This window comes from Mesitornis unicolor, unplaced genomic scaffold, assembly GCF_000695765.1.
Source record: "Mesitornis unicolor isolate BGI_N332 unplaced genomic scaffold, ASM69576v1 scaffold9054, whole genome shotgun sequence".
NCBI lineage: Eukaryota > Metazoa > Chordata > Aves > Mesitornithiformes > Mesitornithidae > Mesitornis > Mesitornis unicolor.
In genome coordinates, this window is record NW_010178024.1 from 42079 (window position 1) to 63722 (window position 21644).

General features: G+C 39.3%; 1 protein-coding gene across 1 annotated transcript in view; it reads right to left on the reverse strand.

The window, feature by feature from the left end:
- Positions 1 to 21644, reverse strand: part of ZMYM2 (zinc finger, MYM-type 2) — a 66634-nt gene that overhangs the window by 27365 nt on the left and 17625 nt on the right. The window contains exons 5-8 of the mRNA XM_010182308.1: positions 16130 to 16280; positions 15258 to 15373; positions 8804 to 8920; positions 8066 to 8216 (exon numbers count right to left, since the gene is read on the reverse strand). Coding sequence (XP_010180610.1) covers positions 8066 to 8216; positions 8804 to 8920; positions 15258 to 15373; positions 16130 to 16280 — 535 coding nt within the window. The remainder of the gene's footprint in view (positions 1 to 8065; positions 8217 to 8803; positions 8921 to 15257; positions 15374 to 16129; positions 16281 to 21644) is intronic.

The window sequence follows — 21644 nt, forward strand, 5'->3', positions numbered from 1 at the left end:
CTGCTGACTGTAACTCCCATTATTGTACGGGGCACCAGACTCTTTCCACTTCTCTGGCACCCATGTGGTAAGCTATGTGCACCTCACTAAACAGTCCACAAAAAGGAATGGACAAAGTTGATATTTTTATTGGCTGCTAAACTACAGGGAGTAAAACTGAAGATGACACTACTGTTAAAATAAAAAAAGTTATCAGGTAAGAAATTTTCCATTCTACAGTCAAACACCTCCCACATCTCTGTGACTCATGAAAAATAATGAGCAGTGAGCACTCAGTAAGAGGAAAAAAGAAGTCCAAAATTCCAGCCTTTAAGACCAAATGCCTCAAAACCACGGTTTTTTTTTCACAAATGACTGACTGCAGGCCTTCTTGCTAACAGAGGGCTCTACAGCAGAGAGAAAATCCATCTTTCTAAAGCTTAGATGTTGACAGAAGATGGTTACAACCCTGAAGACTACTAAAATGGAAGTGCAGGCTTTTCCTTCTGCAATATCATGAGCAAATTCCTTCAGATTTGTCTGATACTTTTTATGTCTTTATAATACGCAAATTAATCCACCTGACCAGGAAACATTTGGTTGCTTCAACATCTTCTCACTTCAGACAAAGGTGACAAAGACAAAGCACCTTTATTTTTACAGGGTGTATTTTAATTAGCTCCATGGTACTCTGTGCATAGCTAGGATACAACTTCTTATTATAATGCAATCGTTTTGATTGGAATAGTAAGAGTTTCTTTGAAGTATGGAAAAGGTATTAGCCTTTGGCAAAACAGATTCTGAGCTCAAACAACTTGGACTTCACGGTGCACAATGTAAACCCTGAATCAACAGAGCAGCAGCACCCCTGCTGGCTTTGTAGGTGTGACCAAGAAGTGGGCTTTGACTGACAGTACACTGCGGATAAGTAATACAAAAAACACCGGTTGTATGATCTTCCCAAAATCAACACTCAAATCCTGAGAGTTTGGCCAGGCTAACTCCCCTGGGGGCTTAGCGTTCATAAGTACAAGCACTGCCTAAGACAAACAGCTGACAGCCTGACATTTTGAACAAAAAGATATGAGAAAAATCCTAAGTACCTCTGGATTTCTGCTGTAATACCAGACACACAAGTTACAGCATGACCAGATAGAAATCTCTAGTGCTTTAAAGTGACTCTAAGAGAAAATAGCTCTTAATTGCAATGAGAAATGTCAGTGGAGGTCATTTAGTTCAAGCCACCCAGGTAATCAATTATGTTCTTTAGCAAAGTTCTAAGAGAAGACCACCCCAAAAGTCAACTGTCTCAGGCCATTAAGGAGCATTTTCAGACAAAGTATCTCCAACTCAAAATCTGAGTATCTGCTAGATAGATGTAATATGTCCTTAATTATGCTATCAGAATTCTGGCTTCCAAGCACAACCCAAGACAAAACCTATCCCTTCCAACAGCCCTGAACTTTGGTTCCCCACAAACTGTGAAAAGAGGATAAGGATCTGAACACAGGCAACAGAGCCTTACTGACAGGACAACACACAAGCAGCTCCTCCAAACCTTCACCTTCAGGCATGTACCAGGCCAAGAGAGCTTCCCTCTGCTTGGCAGGGCCAAGAACTGCCAGGTCCAGCCCTGCAGAGCTACCCAGAGTAGGAAATATGCTTTGCTTGACCGTCTGCAGACACAGTGCAAGCAAGACACCAAGAACCTGATCCTATTACACTGGCAGCACCCACCTGAATTACGAGAAGTTCAGTACATTCACACATGAAGCAGCTGTGAAAAAGGAATGCTGACCTAGAAACACCTTCCGAGTCCTCAACACCAGACTCTTTTTACCACAGAGAACAACATCTTTTATAGAAAGTAATTGTTCCATCCTAAAAGCAATTAATTTTTTACCTCTCAAAGGCTGTACTTACTGGACTATCTTTCTCCTCCATCAGGGTACATACAAGACTTGCTGTTCTCTCATCCTGTAATAACCCCAACTGTCACTCTTCAACAACAACTTCTAGAGAAGAATAACAACAAGCCTGTCATATCACAAGCCTGTTGTACCAAGAAGCCTGTAGCTATGTTTTGAAGATTTCTGCAGATAAGTTCCATCCACATCTTTCTGCTGCCCCCCTCTATTGAGTTGAATGCAATAACTCCCTCTTTCATACCCACATTCCTATCACATGCTGTCTCTGACTTCACAGTAAACATTGCTATCCTCAGGAAAACAGATGCAAAGCAACCAATTTTGGGTCCTGCCTAGATTACCATTAAAATAGGACCCATCCTCTCTGCGTAACTCTTTGTATCCCGCTTCCTTCTTTGTCTTCTGTTTAAGAATCTGTTACTATTCAACTCAACTTTCACACATCCTCAGTTTAACCTAATATTTTCTGTTATTAGATACTACCTCCTTCCTTTCTCCTCCCTCCTACTCCCATCCCGTTACTCAGTGTTTACTTGTTCTTAAATCTTTTCAAGTTGATTATTCTTTCAGGATAATAAGAAGCAACTTTATAAGCTTCCTTCCTCTTGTACTCACAATCTCAGCACCTTAAATTGTCATCACCTCTTATCTGCAATAGTCAACACTGTCTTCACTTAACAAACCATTTCAAACTTCTTCAAAGACACAACAGTGGAATTACCACTGAAGAACACCAGTCTAATAAGGACCACTGTAGTTAAACAATGCACACGATTTTACTTGATATTCTTTACCATGTTAGAAATTAGCTCTCCGTGAACAAAAAGTCTCAAGATTCAGCACAATCTGTACTCAAAATTTAAATGATGTTACATTAACAGTATCAACGTTATCCCTCTATAGACAGAGGGAAGATAAACAGAATCTCTTCCACACCATAGTTTTATCTTTTGACTTTTTCAACTATGAGAACACTGACAGAAGTATCAAAATCCAGGTTAACAAGCCAAAATTTTTAAGTCATTCCAGGAATTATCCATCCAACAAGCACTAACTGGAAACCACCCCCACACAATCAGACCCTCCAATGCATTAAATGCCACAAGAACCAACTCTCCAGCTCTTCCATATGTGTTTGTCTGGAAGGTGCAGACCTGTGCTTTCCTTTAGCACAGCCAAGAGCCTTCACTTGGTGCTTCTGCATCAAGGGAGCCTATTAAGGATTTCATAAGGGACCTCTCCAATTGGAATATGCTGTCTTTTTTACCTTAACTCATTTTTATCAGCAGAAAAGCATCTTTGAGCTTTCAGAGTAACAAAATTTGTTTGGAATAGTCACCTGCAGCTCAAAGATTTAACATCACACTACTAAATAAGATGACATAGCCTGAAAAACTGCACTGTGCCAATCGGAGCTCTCTAATGAAAACTGCCATGGCTCAAATGGATGTCAGGGATGTCCCACTGTAACTTTTGTCCACAGCAGTCAAAGGAGACAGTATTCTCTCAGAGTAACTCTGGCACCTCAGAATCCCTCTGAAGTTGACTTCTACTAATCCGCTTTGTCGGAAAGGAATAGCTTCCCTCAGTAGCAACATGACTCTTGGAACAGTGAAAGGGCATTTTTATGGGTCATGAATTTTACAGTATTTAATACATGTTTTGCTCTTCATTTGTCCCCTTTTCCCAGAATATTCCAACTCAGCACCAACTAAGCCTTCAAAGGAAAGCCACAAGGAAGCTGATAATTCAGGCTAGAATTTATCTCAGAGGGACACTGCCAAAGGCAGCGGTCAGAAGCAAAACCAAAGAGTCTAACGTGGCAGGGCACCACAGCAAGCACAAGTTATCTTAACATGGTAGGCCACCGTCGGAGCTACAGAGAGGGAAATAACAGCTCTGTGAAGCACAAACCCAAGAGCTTGTAACAGAAGACTTTTTTTATGCAAAACACTTAACTGTGATATGAAATTTTACTTAGACTAAATATGATTTTTTTTTCCTGTACTACCTTCTATACCTCTATTACCAATCCTTGATAGCTTTTTGAGGTCCTATTGCAAAGCAATTTTTACTTTACATAAAAATGGGAGCTTATTATTGCCTTCAAAAATTTCTGTATGTTAGCCCAAATTCTGCACATTTTGTTTTTAAAAGGTGTATCAGTGTCTCTAAAACAGGCAGTTGACAACGTAAACTATAAAAAGCTGTGTTTAAACCGTTTCTGTAGCTCTCATGTTTAACAATAACAAAAGCAAACATCAGGAATGAGGAGGTTCAAGCAGGCTTAGTGGCAGCCCCTTTGCCTAGGGGAAGGCAGCAACAGGGGATGCAGGGCCAGCGTACCAAGCAGCTATAAGTAAGTCTTAGCAACACTTCCTATCACACACCAGTTTTGAAACCGAAACCAGTTTGTTAATGTTTCTAGAAACAACAGGAATTGCTATAAATTTCAGGTAATATATTAATTGGTTGTGAAACTTTTGTATATAAGCACCTGTAAAAAGTTTAACACATTCAGGTTTAGGCTATTCCAAATACCTGTAATGTTTTCACACAAATCTAAAAACTAATCGACTAAACATTTGAGTATACTTTACTGAACAATCCACTGTTCAGCAGCGGTTGGAAAAATGGCACTCTAAACTCTACAATACTTTAACTAAATACACATCTTTCATAGACATAATCAGTTTGTAAAGCACTTAATTTCCTAAATTTCTTCATCCACTTGTCAACTCTACAGTATTTCAATAGGGGTTATCTCTACTTAGATGAAGCATCAGAATTCACTGAGCTTAATTTGCAGAATCTGTAATTCCCAGAAACTTATCAGCAGACTTTCAAGATGACAGCACAGTTGCCAGTTTCACAGCTGTTTTATCCCTGTATTATCCATTTGAAGGAAGCTAACAAGCATCAGATAACTGAGCTACTCCACAGCTTGCTGACCTTTTTCCTTCCAAGAAGCAGACTACTAGATATGAATCAGTGTTACTAAAATTCACATTATAAAATTATTACAAAGCCTGTGTTATTTAAATCACAACACTTAATTCTATTGAAAAAATTAATTAAATGAAAAGTAAGTCTACAAGCAAAAAAGAAGTTATGGTGATACTCATCATACTCAAATAGTTCCTTGATTGCCAAAGCCCTATTTGTTCTCCTAGACCCTCAGGAGGGATATGTATTAATAAACGCCAAAACTCAGTAACTTGAAGATTTTCTCAGGATTAAAAACTTGCACAATCTATCCTCAACTGTGACTCATGCAACTATACACACACAAATCCACACGCAACTCTGATTTTCTTGCTTAAGTATATAAAATATACATCTTATTTGATTTAGACACTAATATTTTGGAATGAGGCATTCTAGTGGCAAAACACAAGGACAGTTTAATTTCCAAACCCTCAGCACCAGGGGAACAGATTTAATTTTCAACTAGTCCATTTAGGTTGCTCATCCTCCACATAGCATCCGGGTTTTGGACAGCAGCAGAAAAAGCATACAGTGCTCCACGAGAGATGTAATAGCCATATATAGCACAAATGACAGGTCAGTTCTAATTACACCTTACTGCAATGGAAGTTTTTGGCTGGTCAGCACACGTATTTTTAATTATCTCAAGAGAAACACATAAAAAAACAGAGTTAGAATTAAACTGCACAGGACTACTGATCCCAGAGACTTTAATATGGGTGCTAAGGTTTGTGTGCAGATATGTATGTATGTGCATGTGTGAAAAAACCTCAAGTGTGAAGAATGTGAGCAGAGTGACAAGCAGTCAAGGGGTATCTGTGGTTGATCATATATATATATATATATATATAAAATGTGGTTTCCCATCAGTTTGCTTGAAGACAAATAAATAAGGACTCTTGCAGAAATTTCAACACCCATTTTAAATTGTTGATTTTATCTAGGAGCCTCTTTTATAAATACACCCCTGCAATTTTCCAGCATTTTCCCTTGGGAGTTCAATTTCTTCTGAAAATGCCAGTAAATTTTGTGACTGAGCACCTCATTTATTCCCAAATTATAACACATCGGCTTCTGGTGAAGAATAATCGCATGCTCAACAAAATCACCTGTGTTGGTGAAGTTTCAAAACCAGCATGGCCTCCATATCCAGCAAGTTTATTTGGTTCACTTACTAGTTCTGCTACTTTATGGACATTTGGGACATACTTCTGTAAAAAGGCTATGACATCAAGGAAAAACTGGTGGTGCTTGGGTGGAAATCTATCACCTCTGATGATGGGACTTCTATTTTGTTGACCTCAACTCAGTCCATCCAAAGACCTGGCCCGCTCCTGCCCATGTCAGATCTAAGCACTGTTAACTCTTGGATTTCTCTACTTCAGGAGCAATGAATTACAATAGTTGGTTTTCCTTTAAAATACAGGGCCTGGATTGCTTCTAGAGAGCTTCTGTCCAGGTCAGCAATTTATTTTCATCGGGTAATGCAGATAGCTTTTTTTCTTTTTCACACGCATAACAAAGTAGACCTAAGCTACAGCTAGCAGATGGGTGCAATATTTATTCAAGTTACTTTCTACTTAATGGTGCTTCTGGCTACTTTCTCTCTATTACTGAGTGGTTCAGATCATCACAATAAGCTGATAAACTTTGTTTTATTGGTAACATTTGACATATTCATCCTCTTAAAGATCACCTTTGCTCTCAAGCTCGCAGCCCAACACATGCCAACTCAGGACCCACACTAAGACCTCTGGCAATGGATTCTCCTCACTTAGTAACTCCATGCATGCAGGAGAGAGTGGTTTTATTTCTTTCCTACCTCAAATCTTCCAATAGGAAATACAAATCCTCACTTATTTCAAGTCTCCTCAAACAGACACATTTATCTATGGAAGCAGGAATACGGCATTGCTTGCACTATGAATCTTACTGATCTCATTGTGACAGACACCAGGAGTTAACATGAGTGAGTCACAGAAACACCAGCATGTTTCCAGGCCAAAACCAATCTGCTCTTGTCTTCAAATATATTCTGCAAAATTGTTTATTCACAGAAAATTTCTAGCCAGATGTTAATGAGCACTGCAATGACACACTATGAAACTGGGCCACGTTTTGTCCTTTTTTCCTCTCCAGCTATGACTTTGCAGTCCAGAACACAAGAAGAAAGTAACAACAGTGAAGAAACCTAAGCCACCACACTTCATTCATCGGAAACAGAAGACTGCAGAGTCCAGAGCTATAATGGAATGGCACGGAGGAGAGGCTGCCTCCAGCCCTGCACACCACACACCCCTCTTCAGGTTAACAGCATCCTGCTACAAGAAAACTGGTATATCTGCTGTTTAATCTGCTTAAAAGCAGAGAATCTTCAGCAAGGCTTATCGAAGGATAGTGAAAGCATTATTATTATTATTATAACTAAAGAAAAAATAATTCACTATATCCTCCAGAGATAGGTCATCGAAACTTGTAGATAAACTTCTAAGATAAGGATTAAATACCAGTATCCCAGAAGCGGAAAGGGTAGGTTCTTATTAAGACTGTAGTTTGCTGTTTCTATTAAAACAACCAGTATTTTAATGCAACTTAAAAGAATCCTATGCCCATATACCTCCATTTTAGTTTGTTTTCTTTATGAAAATCCAAATAATTAGTCAGGAAAACTGTAATGACAGGAATTAACATACATCAACATGCATCATTTGAGTTACTGCTTGAATAAGCATTCTAAGCCAACACAGAAAAAATTTCCACTGTCATATTACATTTTGAAAAAACTAATCCAAGAGGAAGCTTGGTATTCCTCAATGCAGTTACTGGTGGTATAAGCTTTGCTGCATAAATTTCAAAACAAGAATTTCTGTATGATTTTTTGTGGCTATGTGCATGTATTTATACACACACACACGTGCTTAAGAGTGTTGCCCAATCTTTCTTAACCTGGAGTAAATGGTGAAAAATTCAACAAGGCCATAAAAGCAGCTTAGATAAATGAACAGGTACATGCACTTCACTAATGATAATGAAGAAACTTCTGTTTCAGCCTCAACTATGACAGAATGAGTTACTACCTTAAATTTTAACATTAAATATTAACACAGTAAGTCAACTGCAGTAAAACTACAATGATCAATACCTTAGAAAAAACCCAAATACATACATACCTTCACTACAAAATGGTCTTTTGATGCCAGAGAAATTCACCGTCTCATGCAGCGTTTTCTCCTCTTGACAATATTCACAGTATGTAACTATGCAGTGCAGTTTCTTATAATCATCAGAACATGCTCTGCTGCAGAACTGATACACTTTGTTCTAAAAAAGCATCACAAATAAGGTTAATGTTAAAATCTTAGTATCTGGAGACTACAACTTTAAATAATAGTTTGCCACTAAGACACAACTATAACATGCCAAGTAAACGCAAGTGCAAGCGCACGATTAGGATATGACTTCTAGTGCTAAAAATTAACAAGTCTCACTCAAGCTGATAGTTAGTGCCACAAATACTCATCATTCCTTATGAAAATGCTAAACACAAAATACACCAATCCTCTTCAGAGCCTTCTCTCAGTTCACAGAGAAGTGAGAAGGCTCTATCATATCTACAGGAATACAACTGAAGATGAAAGCAGATTTCAAACTTACAGCTCATGTGAGAAATTACATTTTTCTTCAAATTCCACACGTGGTTTTTTATTTGTTATTTATTAATAAAGAATTCTGCTTTTATCCATACTAAAGTTAAATTATATTCTACAGAACCAGGTAGATTTTATTAACTTAATTTTTTAAGCTTCAATACCTTTTAAGATACCTATCTAGAAAAACTGTTGGAGTTACAGGTTTAAACCTTTAAACACTTGATCATTCTGAAAATAACATCAATCCCCACCCCTTACCTCCCATTCCAGTACTTCTGGCTTTGAACAAAAAGAACTTTTGCAATAATTACATTTCAACTGAATATCACTGGGAGACACAAACTGACCATTTGTTGAAGACTGCACACTGAGAGTCTGAAAAACACAAAAATAAATATACACGTCACTAAAAAAGGCCGTTACTTTAAATGGGTGTTTTTTAATTAAGCCTATGGTGTTTGAGAATTTGGGAGTGTATAAATAAACTCAGGAGCATTCCTGGCAAAAGTAAAGCAGGTTAGTCTTTTCCTTAATTTGTTCTCTCTTGTCATCTCACGTTTTCCAATCTCAAAACTTTACCCTTGCTTCCACTGTAGTGACTTTAGGTTGTATTTCTTTTACCTTACTTTTCTAATGCCTGTTATTTAACTGTACTGTATAAATGAAAACAAACAAGTCTCCCCAAACTGAACACCTATTAATCACAAAACATGAATTTTCAGATACATACATTTCACAGCTTGCCTTATTTTGGTCACATAAGTTCAGACAAAGACCTACAAACAAATCTTTTCAAATCCAAACCTCACCAAGGCAGGTTGTCAACACCTTACTGAAGCATACCACAGGAAAATACAAATACTGAAGTAAAAAGCCTTCAGTGAGAAACCCTGCATTTACTCAGATTAAGAGAAAACTAGCTAGTAGTCCTAGCTGGCCGCAACCACCATGGCAGGAAGATGCAATCATTCAAACAGCCAGCCCCCAAAATTAAGGGTTTTCAGATTAAGAAAAATACTACAGATTCCATGTGTAGGTAAAAGAATTTACTTGTGTAACTGAAAAATTCACTTAATGCATTTCTGAGGCTATCAGTAGATAGAAAACTCAATTTCACAGCATCCGTAGTCTTCCAGTAGGCATTCTATGCCTACAGAACAGTCTTCTTTGCACATTCCCTACATCAAGCAACAACTATTGGTATATTACAGATGTGATGTTCACAACAAAATTTGAATCAGTAGCAATCACAGTCACTTGAAGTATCCAGAACTGATTTCTTATGTCCATCTTAAACTTTCCCACACAGTTTACAAGAAGATAACTATAAAGACCAGAAGTTCTCTTCAGATTTGTTACCACCTCTCCACCTCGTTACAGTAAAAACATAAAACATTTCTGTTACAGAATACTTTTCTTCAGAGTATCGCGTTACTAAGGATTCACCTACACTAAAAACAACATAAAAATAATTACAACAAGACTGTTTACTGATATAAGCTCACAGAATCACAGAATATTAGGAGTTGGGAGGGACCTCGAAAGATCATCCAGTCCAACCCCCCTGCCAGAGCAGGATCACCCAGACCAGGTCACACAGGAAGGTGTCCAGGCGGGTTCTGAATGTCTCCAGAGGAGGAGACTCCACAACCTCCCTGGGCAGCCTGGGCCTGGGCTCTGTAACCCTCACAGTAAAAGTTTTTCCTTATGTTCAGATTGAACCTCCTATGCTCCAGCTTGCACCCACTGCCTCTTGTCCTGTCATTGGCTGTCACTGAGAAGAGCCTGGCTCCATCCTCGTGACACTCACCCTTTATATATTTATAAACATTCATGAGGTCTCCCCTCAGTCTCCTCTTCTCCAAGCTAAAGAGACCCAGCTCCCTCAGCCACTCCTCATAAGGGAGATGCTCCACTCCCTCCATCATCTTTGCGGCTCTGCGCTGGACTCTTTCAAGCAATTCCCTGTCCTTGAACTGAGGGGCCCAGAACTGGACACAATATTCCAAATGTGGTCTCACCAGGGCAGAGTAGAGGAGAAGGAGAACCTCTCTCGACCTGCTCACCACAACCCGTCTGATACACCCCAGGATGCCATTGGCCTTCTTGGCCACAAGGGCACATTGCTGGCTCATGGTCATCCTGCTGTCCACCAGGACCCCCAGGTCCTTTTCTGCACGGCAAAAAAAAATGTTACAGGGGAGAGCACGAACGCAGTCCCCCACGACCACAAATTATGCAGTCGAGTTTCCCCCATTAAGGGAAATCGCAGGGATCAGCACACCCGGAGTGCAGGGGATGAGCCTCACCCTGCGAAAATCACCTGCATGGTCATGGTGTCTCCCCTGCCAGGTAAGTAAGCTCTCAGACAAGCGGACTGGTACTGCTGAATGCTAGTATCACTGTCATTTCATGGAGATGCACTAATTCTGTATCCCGAGTTTGCAGACATTAAGCAGTCGTGCATTTCCCAATCACGGACAGGACCTGAGAACAAAATGCCACATCCTGCAGAACAGATGCCACCTTTATCTCAATGCTTCAGTGTCCCATAGCAGCTTTAACACAACCTGAAGCCCTCATACAGTATCATTCTCACGCCCACTAGATCCAGCAAATGTCCCTGTGGTTCTGAGAGGTCTGCTAGACTTTGGCTGCTCCAAACAGGCAGCTGAAGACTTGCACTACCATAGAAGCCACAAAGCCATTTCAAGTTCAAGGTCCAATCTGTGCATTTCTGCACTTGCAGGTTTCCCCACAAAGCAAACACCATGCTCAGCACATGCTGCCATATGGGTTATGTATACACAGTGAAAGTCCTGGTAGAAAACAAAAAGAAACCAAGAAGCAAGTATATCCACCACCTCCAGTTTAAGGAAATGTTAAAGAAGTAGCAGATGTGACAACCTGTACAGAAACACTGAAGACAGAGAGAGAAACAAAGATGAAATACATTAAGTGCTCATCAAATGGAAAGCAACCGTATTTTTTTATGTCTGTAATTACCTTTAAATATGAGATCAAAATGCCCTATTGAGGCCTACAAGTTAAAAGTAAGTGTTTTCTTGTTGTTTTCTGACGTATGGCACTGTGTCCTTTTATTTCTTTTCTAAAATGTTTGCTGTGGCAGGAATTCAGGCCCTACACAGTACAGAGAACTGGTAACTGAACAACAACAAAAGCTGAAGGTGTGAGAACAACGCAGTATGTGACTGTTTAAAACTTGTTTGAGAGAATATTCACACCTAACTGTAGATTAAAAAAATCTAAACAATTAAGCATTACTGCTTCTAAAATAAAACCAATACTTTATCATAAACTGCTATGGTCAACTAAGTATTTTCCCACAGAAATCAGTAAAGAACTGAATTTGTACTACTGAAAGCTTTAAACCAAGCAGAAGATAGTTGTAAAATCAACAGTTAATCACAACGTATTTTGTATGCCTCCTTAAAGTTTCTATTATCCTGCTTACAATTAAGGCCTGCTTGACAATGCGTCAAGATGACACGCACACAGTGTTCTCATCATCCTGCTTTACCTCTGACTTACAAGATATGCTTAGAATAGAGAACATCTCTAGGAATTATTTGGCAGCATCATTACAGACGAAGAGTAACGCAGCAAAAAGATCAAGTCATTAAAATCTTTCACAGGTCACCCCAAACAGCAAGGTTTTCTCAATGTAGTGCTTTATCAAAGATACCTCTGAAACCACTGCCCCTGGCCTGCCACTGCCACCGCAGAGTAAGCGACAGAGGAGTTACCCTTGCTCATAGCAACACAAACCCCAGCTTTGGAAACATTTCTGTACATATAAATGTATATATGGAAGGGTTAAGTAGGCAGACAGACTGTGGTCAGTTTTTTCCTAGTTGAGGAAAAGTTACTTTGAAAGAATTAAGTTGTTCTTAACATGGTAAGAGAAGGACATACATACGAGGAATCTTTTACGTACGGTCATCTACTAGGCCTGTGCCACAAACAAAATCAAGGGCACTAAATTAAATGGGGAAGGAACCAAACACTCTCCTTGTGCTCATGCACACACAGATCTTCCAGTGTCAGTGTGAAAACCTCAATTATTTTTATTATAATAAAATCTGGAAAAGTATTTCTGTGACAAGCATGCCAAGCTTCCTCCACATTTCCTGCTCCAACATGCTCCTTTTTTAAATAGATGTATGTGTGTGTGCGAGAAGCAGAGATTTAAGGTATAAAACAAAGAACACTTACAGACACAATAATGATGGTAAAAGAACACAACATCGGTGAATAACCAGAGTAAGTAACCTGCTAAAGCATTGTACTTACAATTCTTAAACATACTGGTGATACAACTCTCCAGAAACATCCATGAATTAGGGCAGGAATAAAAAAAAACCTTTAGCACAAATTTTCTGAAAATTTCGCGTAGACATATTTTGCAAGATAGCTTGTACTTCAATACATTTGTACTACAGCCTCAATGTTCACAATAAAGAAGTTAGCAGTTTCTTTTTCCCTAAAAGACAAGTTCAGAGCATGATCTTTCACTGACTCAGGAAAGGTACTGATAGCAAAACTGGCTTAAAATATACAACTTTGGAACAGTTCTATCCTTAACTCTGCAGTAACACCCTCCAAGACAGAGCATGAAAGGAAACAAGATACAGTCACACTATTCTACCAAGCAACAATCACATCAAGCAGGCTATTCTCCCTCCTTTACCCTCTTCCTTTCAAGGACGAATGCTCTTGCAAGGTGTTTGCGCAAAGGAGAACACAGATATGGATGTAAGCTGCACAACAAGCAGCTCAACTAAATCTTTCAAATATTTTAATACATTAAGATAGTTATCCAGAAATAAAAAGTTACTCATAAGATAAAATTACAATCAACCCTGAAGTACTGCAAACAAATCAGGAATTTCAATATTCCAACCCATTTCTGACCCAAAGGACTAAAGTTTTTGCAGCAGTGAGACACAGACCTGAAACAGCAGTTATGCTGCTTTGAGAAGTGTAACCCCTAACAAAGAAAAACATATGGGAAGAACAGGCACAGTGAAAAATAAGGAGCACCATAGTAAATCAGTCATTTTTTCAAAATATCACTGCAGAAAACATTCCAATTGACCAAATGGATTAAGCCATTTACTCAATTTAGGTTCAGTCCCTTATGTGTCACTGAGTATAAAAAGCCTCAAAGGAGCACTTAGGAGTCCAATGCTCACACTGTGGTATACTGCCCTTTCCACCTAAATACTGAACACTGAACAGAAGAAAGAAGCTGCTCTCATACAATCAACTCTTAGCCAACGGTGGATATATTTTATTATTCTAGACAGTGAATACATAAAAACTATCAAAAGTTAGAATCCAACAAAGATGTCTGAACAAACTGACTGTAAGCAAGTGACCACCCGTTCTTGGTCTTCATTGAGAACTCACAGACTGTATGGCTGCTCTAATTAAACTACACTACAACATTAAAAAGAGACAGATCTACATGTAGCGCTGAAACTGCAACAGAATCATTAGCAAGGTCTTGAAGATCATTAACCCACAACCAGCATCAACTGATCTGGCAGTTATATTCAATAATGTTGACTTAACTGCAAACACAAGAAGGCCCAGGCTGCATTTGTCATTCCCTAGCTTTATTTTTCTCTCTCAAATAGCAGGAAGGTTTTGTTCTGAGAGCTCATGGGGCTGCAATCAATTGCAAGACCATGTGGAATAAAATAGGTGCCGAATGAGTTTGTCAGAAGTATTACATATTTGTCATTACATGCTAACAATCGGCATCTATTTTGTTAATCAGTTCCACTGACAGACACTAACCTAAATTGGTTAGGAGGGAACCACAAAACAGTGCTACATGATGGGAGATCCTACCAAGGGTATATTAAGGAAGCAATTAAAGAGATTGATGTGTGTTCCAGTTGTCAGAAAACAGCAAAGTTTAATGAGAAATGGGAAAACCCTGTCTGGGTGTAATTGTTCAACAACACACGAGGAGGCAATTACCAATTGTACACTGCACATCTGGAAAAACTGTGTTCACATACAAAAATTGAAAAGCTTGCTTTAAAACTGTTCTATGACCACCTAGAGATTACTCACTACAACACATTTTACATATACTTTAACCTTAAGTCATACTAAAAAGATGACATTTTCAACAAGCATAACACCCTCTTCCAGCACGCGTACGATTAGGCTCGCAACACTCTGGCTTCTGAATGTTATTTAAACGAACAGTTTGATCCCTAAGCATTCTGATGGCTAGAGCTTTCATTTCAGAGACAGTCACTGTTCCCCGTGACACACCTTTGTTAGAACTATATTCAACATGAGAATTTTGTTACTGTATTCAGTACAAAAAGAGATGAAACCTGCTGACCTTCGATGCAAAACAGCAAGGCTCATCTACATAATGAAGCTGGGGTGGTAAAAATAAGATGTGTAGTGATAGTGCTCTGCATTTTCTTATGGTACCAAGGATAAATGGGTTGTTATTACCCAATTTTGTAAGTTTAACATAGCAGCTAGCGTTATCATTGTAAACCAGCACTTTGATCAAAGAAATTGTTATGAGCCAGAAGCATCTGCTTTGTTAATTATAACTCATAAACATGTATATACAAGCAAGTGAAGCTTAATATGCAAATACTTAAACACAGGTACACAAATATTTAGGGAGGAAAAATTTAACACAACAGCTAACCTGAAATTTAGCTACACAACTGGAACTGCAAAAGTTGTACAGTTTTCCATCAGGCATTGTGGCTTGATATTGAGGTAAAGAGTTTCGTTTACAAAAGTGGCAAATAATTCCCATACCTAGAAGAAAAACGTAGTTTACAAACAAAATAAAACACAAAATAGTAGCGCAAAAAAACCAAAACCTGGATTACAGGTCAGCTCTTCCCACCATTCCAAAGTAAAAAGCTAAGATTTATCTGTCTTCTAGTCAGCTTCTATAGCCACATAAACCAAAAGAAACTGCAATGGTTTTGCCGAATTCTTCCACTAAGGATCAGCATTAAATATGGAATTACACCTTCGTCTATAAAATTTGTTAGGGTATTTTCAACTTTGAGTTCACTGAATTGAGATCTATGCCTGCTTTGCATATTGAAGAACACACATTTCGAGTTGTTTATCAGTTCCTTTCACCCAGATTAAAAAGTTTACCTAGTAAATGTCCATAAACATTATAAGTACCTCTATCCTTCTCCAGTTGTTGCTTGAGGAGATAAAATGTGGTGGGGTTGGATCACAGACAAGAGAATATTAATCCACACACATGAAAACTGCACTACCACTCTGTGACACATCAGAGCACATCATGCCTCAACAGTTTTTCCCACAAAGCCTTTAGTTGTAAACCATTTCTGACATCAAACAAAAAAGCCAGTGGGGAAAATGACCCCCCCATGGGTCTATTTGCTATGCTGAATATAAGACGATCTTCTTTAAAAATTAAAAGTCACATCTGCACAGGTTCATTCAAAACAACCCACCCCCAGTGTCCAAACTTAAAAAAAAACCCTCTACTCTTATCAGTGATGCAAATCCATCATCCTTTTCACTTACTTTGTGATTTTGCATAATTTGATTTGTGTGTGTTCATGCATGCAGTTGAGCAGTATGGCTCCATATATCCATTAGGTCCTATGCACTGAGTCATGTCAAAAAACCTGCACTGAGCTCTGCAGCCAGTACAAGATGTTAATTTGCCATATTTCTACAACATAAAACAAAGCAAAACAATGCATTAGTTAAAACTATGTTTGGCTTTTAGTTTTATTATGGTATGAGAAACACAGAAGAAAGCTTTTTTATTTACTTCTGCAATTTGGTCCCCCACCAGAATCTTCCTGTATGAATGAACTCTCGTGATCATCCTCTCAGGAGCACTCAGCACTATGGCTGGGTGTCTTACTGCTGGGGGGAGGCTGGCTAAAACTAAACTTCTGCATTAAGACAAAACAAAACCAAACCCAACCCAAACCAAAAACCCTCACAAAACCCCCCATAAACCCAAAACCCACCCCCATCTCCAAAATAAACCAACCCAAACCCCTCTGCACACAGTGAACTGTGATAAGAGTATACAGCAAGTTGTGCTGAGTTAGAGAGTTTGAAATATTTCTGTTCCTCTCTCCATGTTGCTGGGACAATGTTTGTAAGGAAAGGAGTCTGGCATGGAAAAGATGAAAGATAAATGATGGTGCTAACATTGAAAAAAAAAATTGTATTCTCCAAATTGTAACATCCTTAGTTTTACCAAGTATGAGTTCGGTGTACCAGTTTCTTGATATCAGCACTTTCGGGAGAACCTCTAACTTCCCAGCTCTCCTGCTAACAGTCCTCCATGCAAGAGAAACACACCACAGGGTTCCTATGCTCCTCGTTGAATCCAATGAGCAGCTGTGACTCCATGAACCTGGTAATAGACCCCATTTTGCCATCTCTCACCACAGTAGTCAATCAGTCAGCAGTTTCCCACAGAAGGGAACAAATGTTTTATAGAAAGCACAGGAAAGTCACACCAAGTAGAAATGCCAATGACACAGTCAACACACAAAATCGATAGTTCTGATCTGCTACATGCATTACCTATTTCAGTGTTAGGCAAATATCTCAAGCACCATAAAGCAAGATTCAGAAAAAAAATGGCTATAGACACATTCTGTGCCCACAGAAGTAGTGTCATGGCTTGACAGTGCTCACAGAGAATCCCTCATTTGAGCAGCGATGAATCTCCTATCACACAGACTCTCTCATTATTATTAGAAAATACGCTGCTGATACTTAGGCACTTAAGACTTCTCTTCTGCTGAACAATTATGGCACTACCTCTCCCTCTTTCCAAGGGCTGAAGGGAGAAGGAAAAGCAAAGTATGTTTCACTGGTGCTTTACTTTGTTCAGAGCAACAGAAGCTTCATGGGTATCTTTGCTTTTCCTATCTTTAACTACCTACATTGGAGAACTCGCTAAATCCAGTCCTACAGACAGCCAGAAAAGAAACTTAGTTTTATAACATGTATTACCTGCCTATATTAAAACCATGTACACGAAAACATACAGATACACATGCCTCTATCACAAATCAAGTGTAGCACCTTGCAGAGACCAACAAAACTTCAAAATACCGCACAGCTTCCTAATTTCCACGTGTTGCTTTGATGAAACCTTTACTGTGCATTTCCGCCAAAAAGAATTATGTGTCAAGATACCAAAAATATTTCAAGTTCTATTACCAATGAGAATACAGGACACAATTTACAAAGGGCTTCTTGGACCGAGCTTAATGGACAACAACCATCAAAGAAACCTGTGTGCACAAAAAGGCTTGGTCCTTCCAGAATAAACCAGAACGTCAATCTAGAAGCACTGATGCAAATATGCTGACAAACAGCTTAACAAAGTGTTCACAAATATAATCAAGCAGCAATGTTACCAAAGTGAAGGGAAAAAAAAAAAGTTAAAAAGCCTGCAGTCTCTTCAAATTTATTGCTCCCCAAACCTCACAATCATCACCTCCTTCAAGTGGAACTTCTTTCCCGAGTTTTTATTACTCTTGCCAGCACTCCCCAAACTTTCAAGTACTAAAACTATTAAAAAACCAAGGGGTACAAAATAATTATTAAGAAAAATAAAGCATACCTGAAAATACTAATCAATCAGCATTATACAGGTCTCAAACAGTTACTTTTCTAATAGTCTAACTCAAAGGTTTCCTCCATCGACTATACCAACAGAGAAACCTGTGCTGAAGTATCCCATGTTTTCAGATAGCCATAATGCAAACCAAGGATTTTCTCTTGTTCCTAAGTGTCACATTTCTACATGAGACTCTTTCTTCTCAAGGCTCTCAGGTAATTTACATTTCTACTCTCACATTATTCACAAAACGTTATCTTTTATTTCTAAGAATCTGCAGTATTTATTTCATTCTGCTGAAAAAGAATCCTTTCCCTAGAAGTAGCCTTCTAGCTGGAATAAATACACAGAAGATTCACTAAAGCCAAGAACTACAGTAACATAGAAGGTCGCAGAGCATTCTCATGATTTTTGGCCTGGAAACAAAATAACTTAAGAGGATAACAACAGAACCAAAAATGGTATAATGTGGGGCACCGTGGGTCAACTGTTCACTGTCTTTTCTAATATTAACAACTACAGGAAATCACATGAATATCAGCAGAGTAAGTTTCAAAACAAACAACAGGAGCAGCTCTTCACATAACAAACAGCAGGTCAGCACAACTTCTTACCCAGACCGGACAAGCACCAATTAAAGGCCTTCACTAAAAAGAGCGTACAGAAACATCGCTCAAGGTTCAAGAGATCCCCTGACCTCTGGAGAGTCAGAAGCCAAGAGAATGCTCAGGGGAAAATACCCAGAGTACCTGCCCTGTCCTTACTCTTCCCTCCATGCCCACTTACTGACTCTGCAGGAGTCTCAAGCCCCGACCTGAACCAGAACGGCTCTTCTCATGTTATTACAGAGCCTTTTTCTTTTTAATTGGATATTTTAACCATACTCAAGGAGAAGCGGGTGTCCAGAAAAGAAATTTAGAAAAATGTAAAACTGTGTCAATGTTGTTGGTGTTTCATGGTCAGGACACAAAAGACAGAACTTCACTGGTAGAGAAAAAAAAACCAACACAGAATACCAAAATCACCATTACTGACTAAGTGAAGAGGGAACAAAAAACCCCAACAAACCCACCACCAGTCTTTCTAATTCTTTATTTGAAACATCATTGCTTCATTCTTTGTTTCAGAACCACAGAATCATGTAGATTGGAGGAGAACTCCAGAGGTCAAGTGCAACCTCCTGCTCAAAGCAGCTCTGGAGCTGGTTGCTCAGGATCTTGACCAGTCACATCTGAGCATCTTCATGGATGAGCATTCCAAAACCTCTCTGGAGTATTTCGCTGCCCTCACAGAAACGAAAACAACAAAAACACAACACAAAAAACCTGCAAACAAACCCAGAACCTTTCCATCTAAACCAAGTTTCCCCTAGTTTTCAAGCTGTGTCTGCCACCTCTCATCCTTCCACTGTGCACTTCTCCCATTAGATCTAACTGATCCCCCTTCGGCCCTCTCAAGGTTGAACAAACTAAAAGTAAGGTCTCCCAAGCCTGTCCCCCTATGCCATGTGCTCCAGCCCTCTGAACACATTGGTAGCTCTCCACTGAACTTGCATCAGTACATCCAATGCCTCTCATCCTGTTGAACCCAGAACTGGACACAGGGCTCCAGATGCAGTCTCAGAAGTGCAGAAGGATGGGGGAAAGGGGATGGGCACAGAAATAACTTTGCTTGGCTACGCTCTTGCTAATATAGCAATAGGTTACCCAAAGAGGCTGTGGAGTCCTCATCGTGGGACATACCCAAAACTCCCACGGACACGATCCTGGACAACATGCTCCCGGTGCCCCTGTTAAAGTGGGGGCACCAGGGGGCCGATAGAGGGAGAAGAGGAAGATGACCTTTAGAGGTCTCTTCCAACCTCACGCGTTCTGTGACACAACCCAGGATGCAGTTGGCCATCTCTGTTGCAAGGGCACACTGCTGACTCCTGTTCATCTTGTTGTCCACCAGGACACTCCAAGTCTTTTTCTCCAAAGCTGCTTTCTTGGCAGTTATCCTCCATTCCAGATGAAGTACTGGCTTCATCTTGTGCTCCCCACAATGCTTCAGTGGCATGCAAAAGTGATTATAGACAAAAACCTGCACATTCAAACTAGTCTCGTGTTTCCTTCAAACATGGAATTAACACAGAACCCATCCACAAGAGAAAGCACCAAGCAATTTCCTTGCATGCACTTCTGTCAAATTCAAATCTACAGAGTCCTATGAAAACAAACGTTAAGTTTAAGGACTGCAATTTTAAGGAAATAAAATAAAAACATTGCTGTCAGATTAGTTTAAAAAATTGTATCAATTAGATTACAAAGTACAAGATAAAAGATAATTCACAGGCAAGACTTCTAGAGAATGACGACCCAGTGCCCTCTGAGGGTAGGTCTGATGCAAAGTAGCCTGACTACACCACCTCTCCCTCTTTACTAGATTCTGCATTGAGATGATCTAATTTTAGCTAGATCCCTTTGCATATTTGGCCTCTTCCAAAGTATAAAAGCTAAAATAAATACAGAAGCCTGAATATTCTTCTCTTCTTGATTCATTCTTTCATGACTTGTTTGTATACCCTATTGCAGACTTAAACCTAGAAATTGGGTTTACTTCATGATAGGTACCTCATGATAGGTAACTGAGAAAAAGACGTATTGTAAAACACTTCATGGGATTTAAGAACTCTTGCAAGTTACCAGTTCTATACATGTTTCAAATCTTCATTTCGTCCACTAGGACACTACCGAATTTCAATTGGCAACTACAAAAGTGGCTATTAGGATGCAAGACAAAAGACATGAATGGGATATATCCCAGAAATACAAGTACTGTTGCAACAGAAATCCAAATTCCTGGAAGTAAGAGAAAATTCACTTGGGTTTATGAGGAATTTTTATTCTCACCATTATCAGCAACAATCATTTTAGAAGTCCTGATCTTACTGCAAGAATAATGAAAGCTGAATTCTAGCGCTTCTCTTGCATGCATCCTACCGAAAAGAAAGACCAAGCCCCCAAATGAACATCGTCCCAACAATGTAATTTCACGGTATTGTTGAAGTAAGGTTCACTTCTGCTTGTAACTTAAGCTAATAGAAGTCTCTGTTCTTGCACTTTCTGGCTGCAAGTGTTTCAATAAAGCTATTAGTGCCTTGCATCTGTGCTACAGAATTATTCTTGACTGAAAAAACAGTATGATCTGCATCACATGTCTCCAGAAGAACAGAGAGCAGGATGAAGAAAATGCCTGTAGCACAGGAGAGCTTTCTTGCTACACCTTCTCCCATGCAAGGGCCGGTCAATCGAGAACACCAGACCACCAGCTGACCTCTACAATGAGCAGCCCAAAGATTTGCTTCCTGTTGAAGGCAATGCTTTGCAGTTGAACTCGTAGGGTCCATGGTAAAACCTCAAATCCAGGCAAACTTCTCTCTGGTATCTTTACAAAGTAACA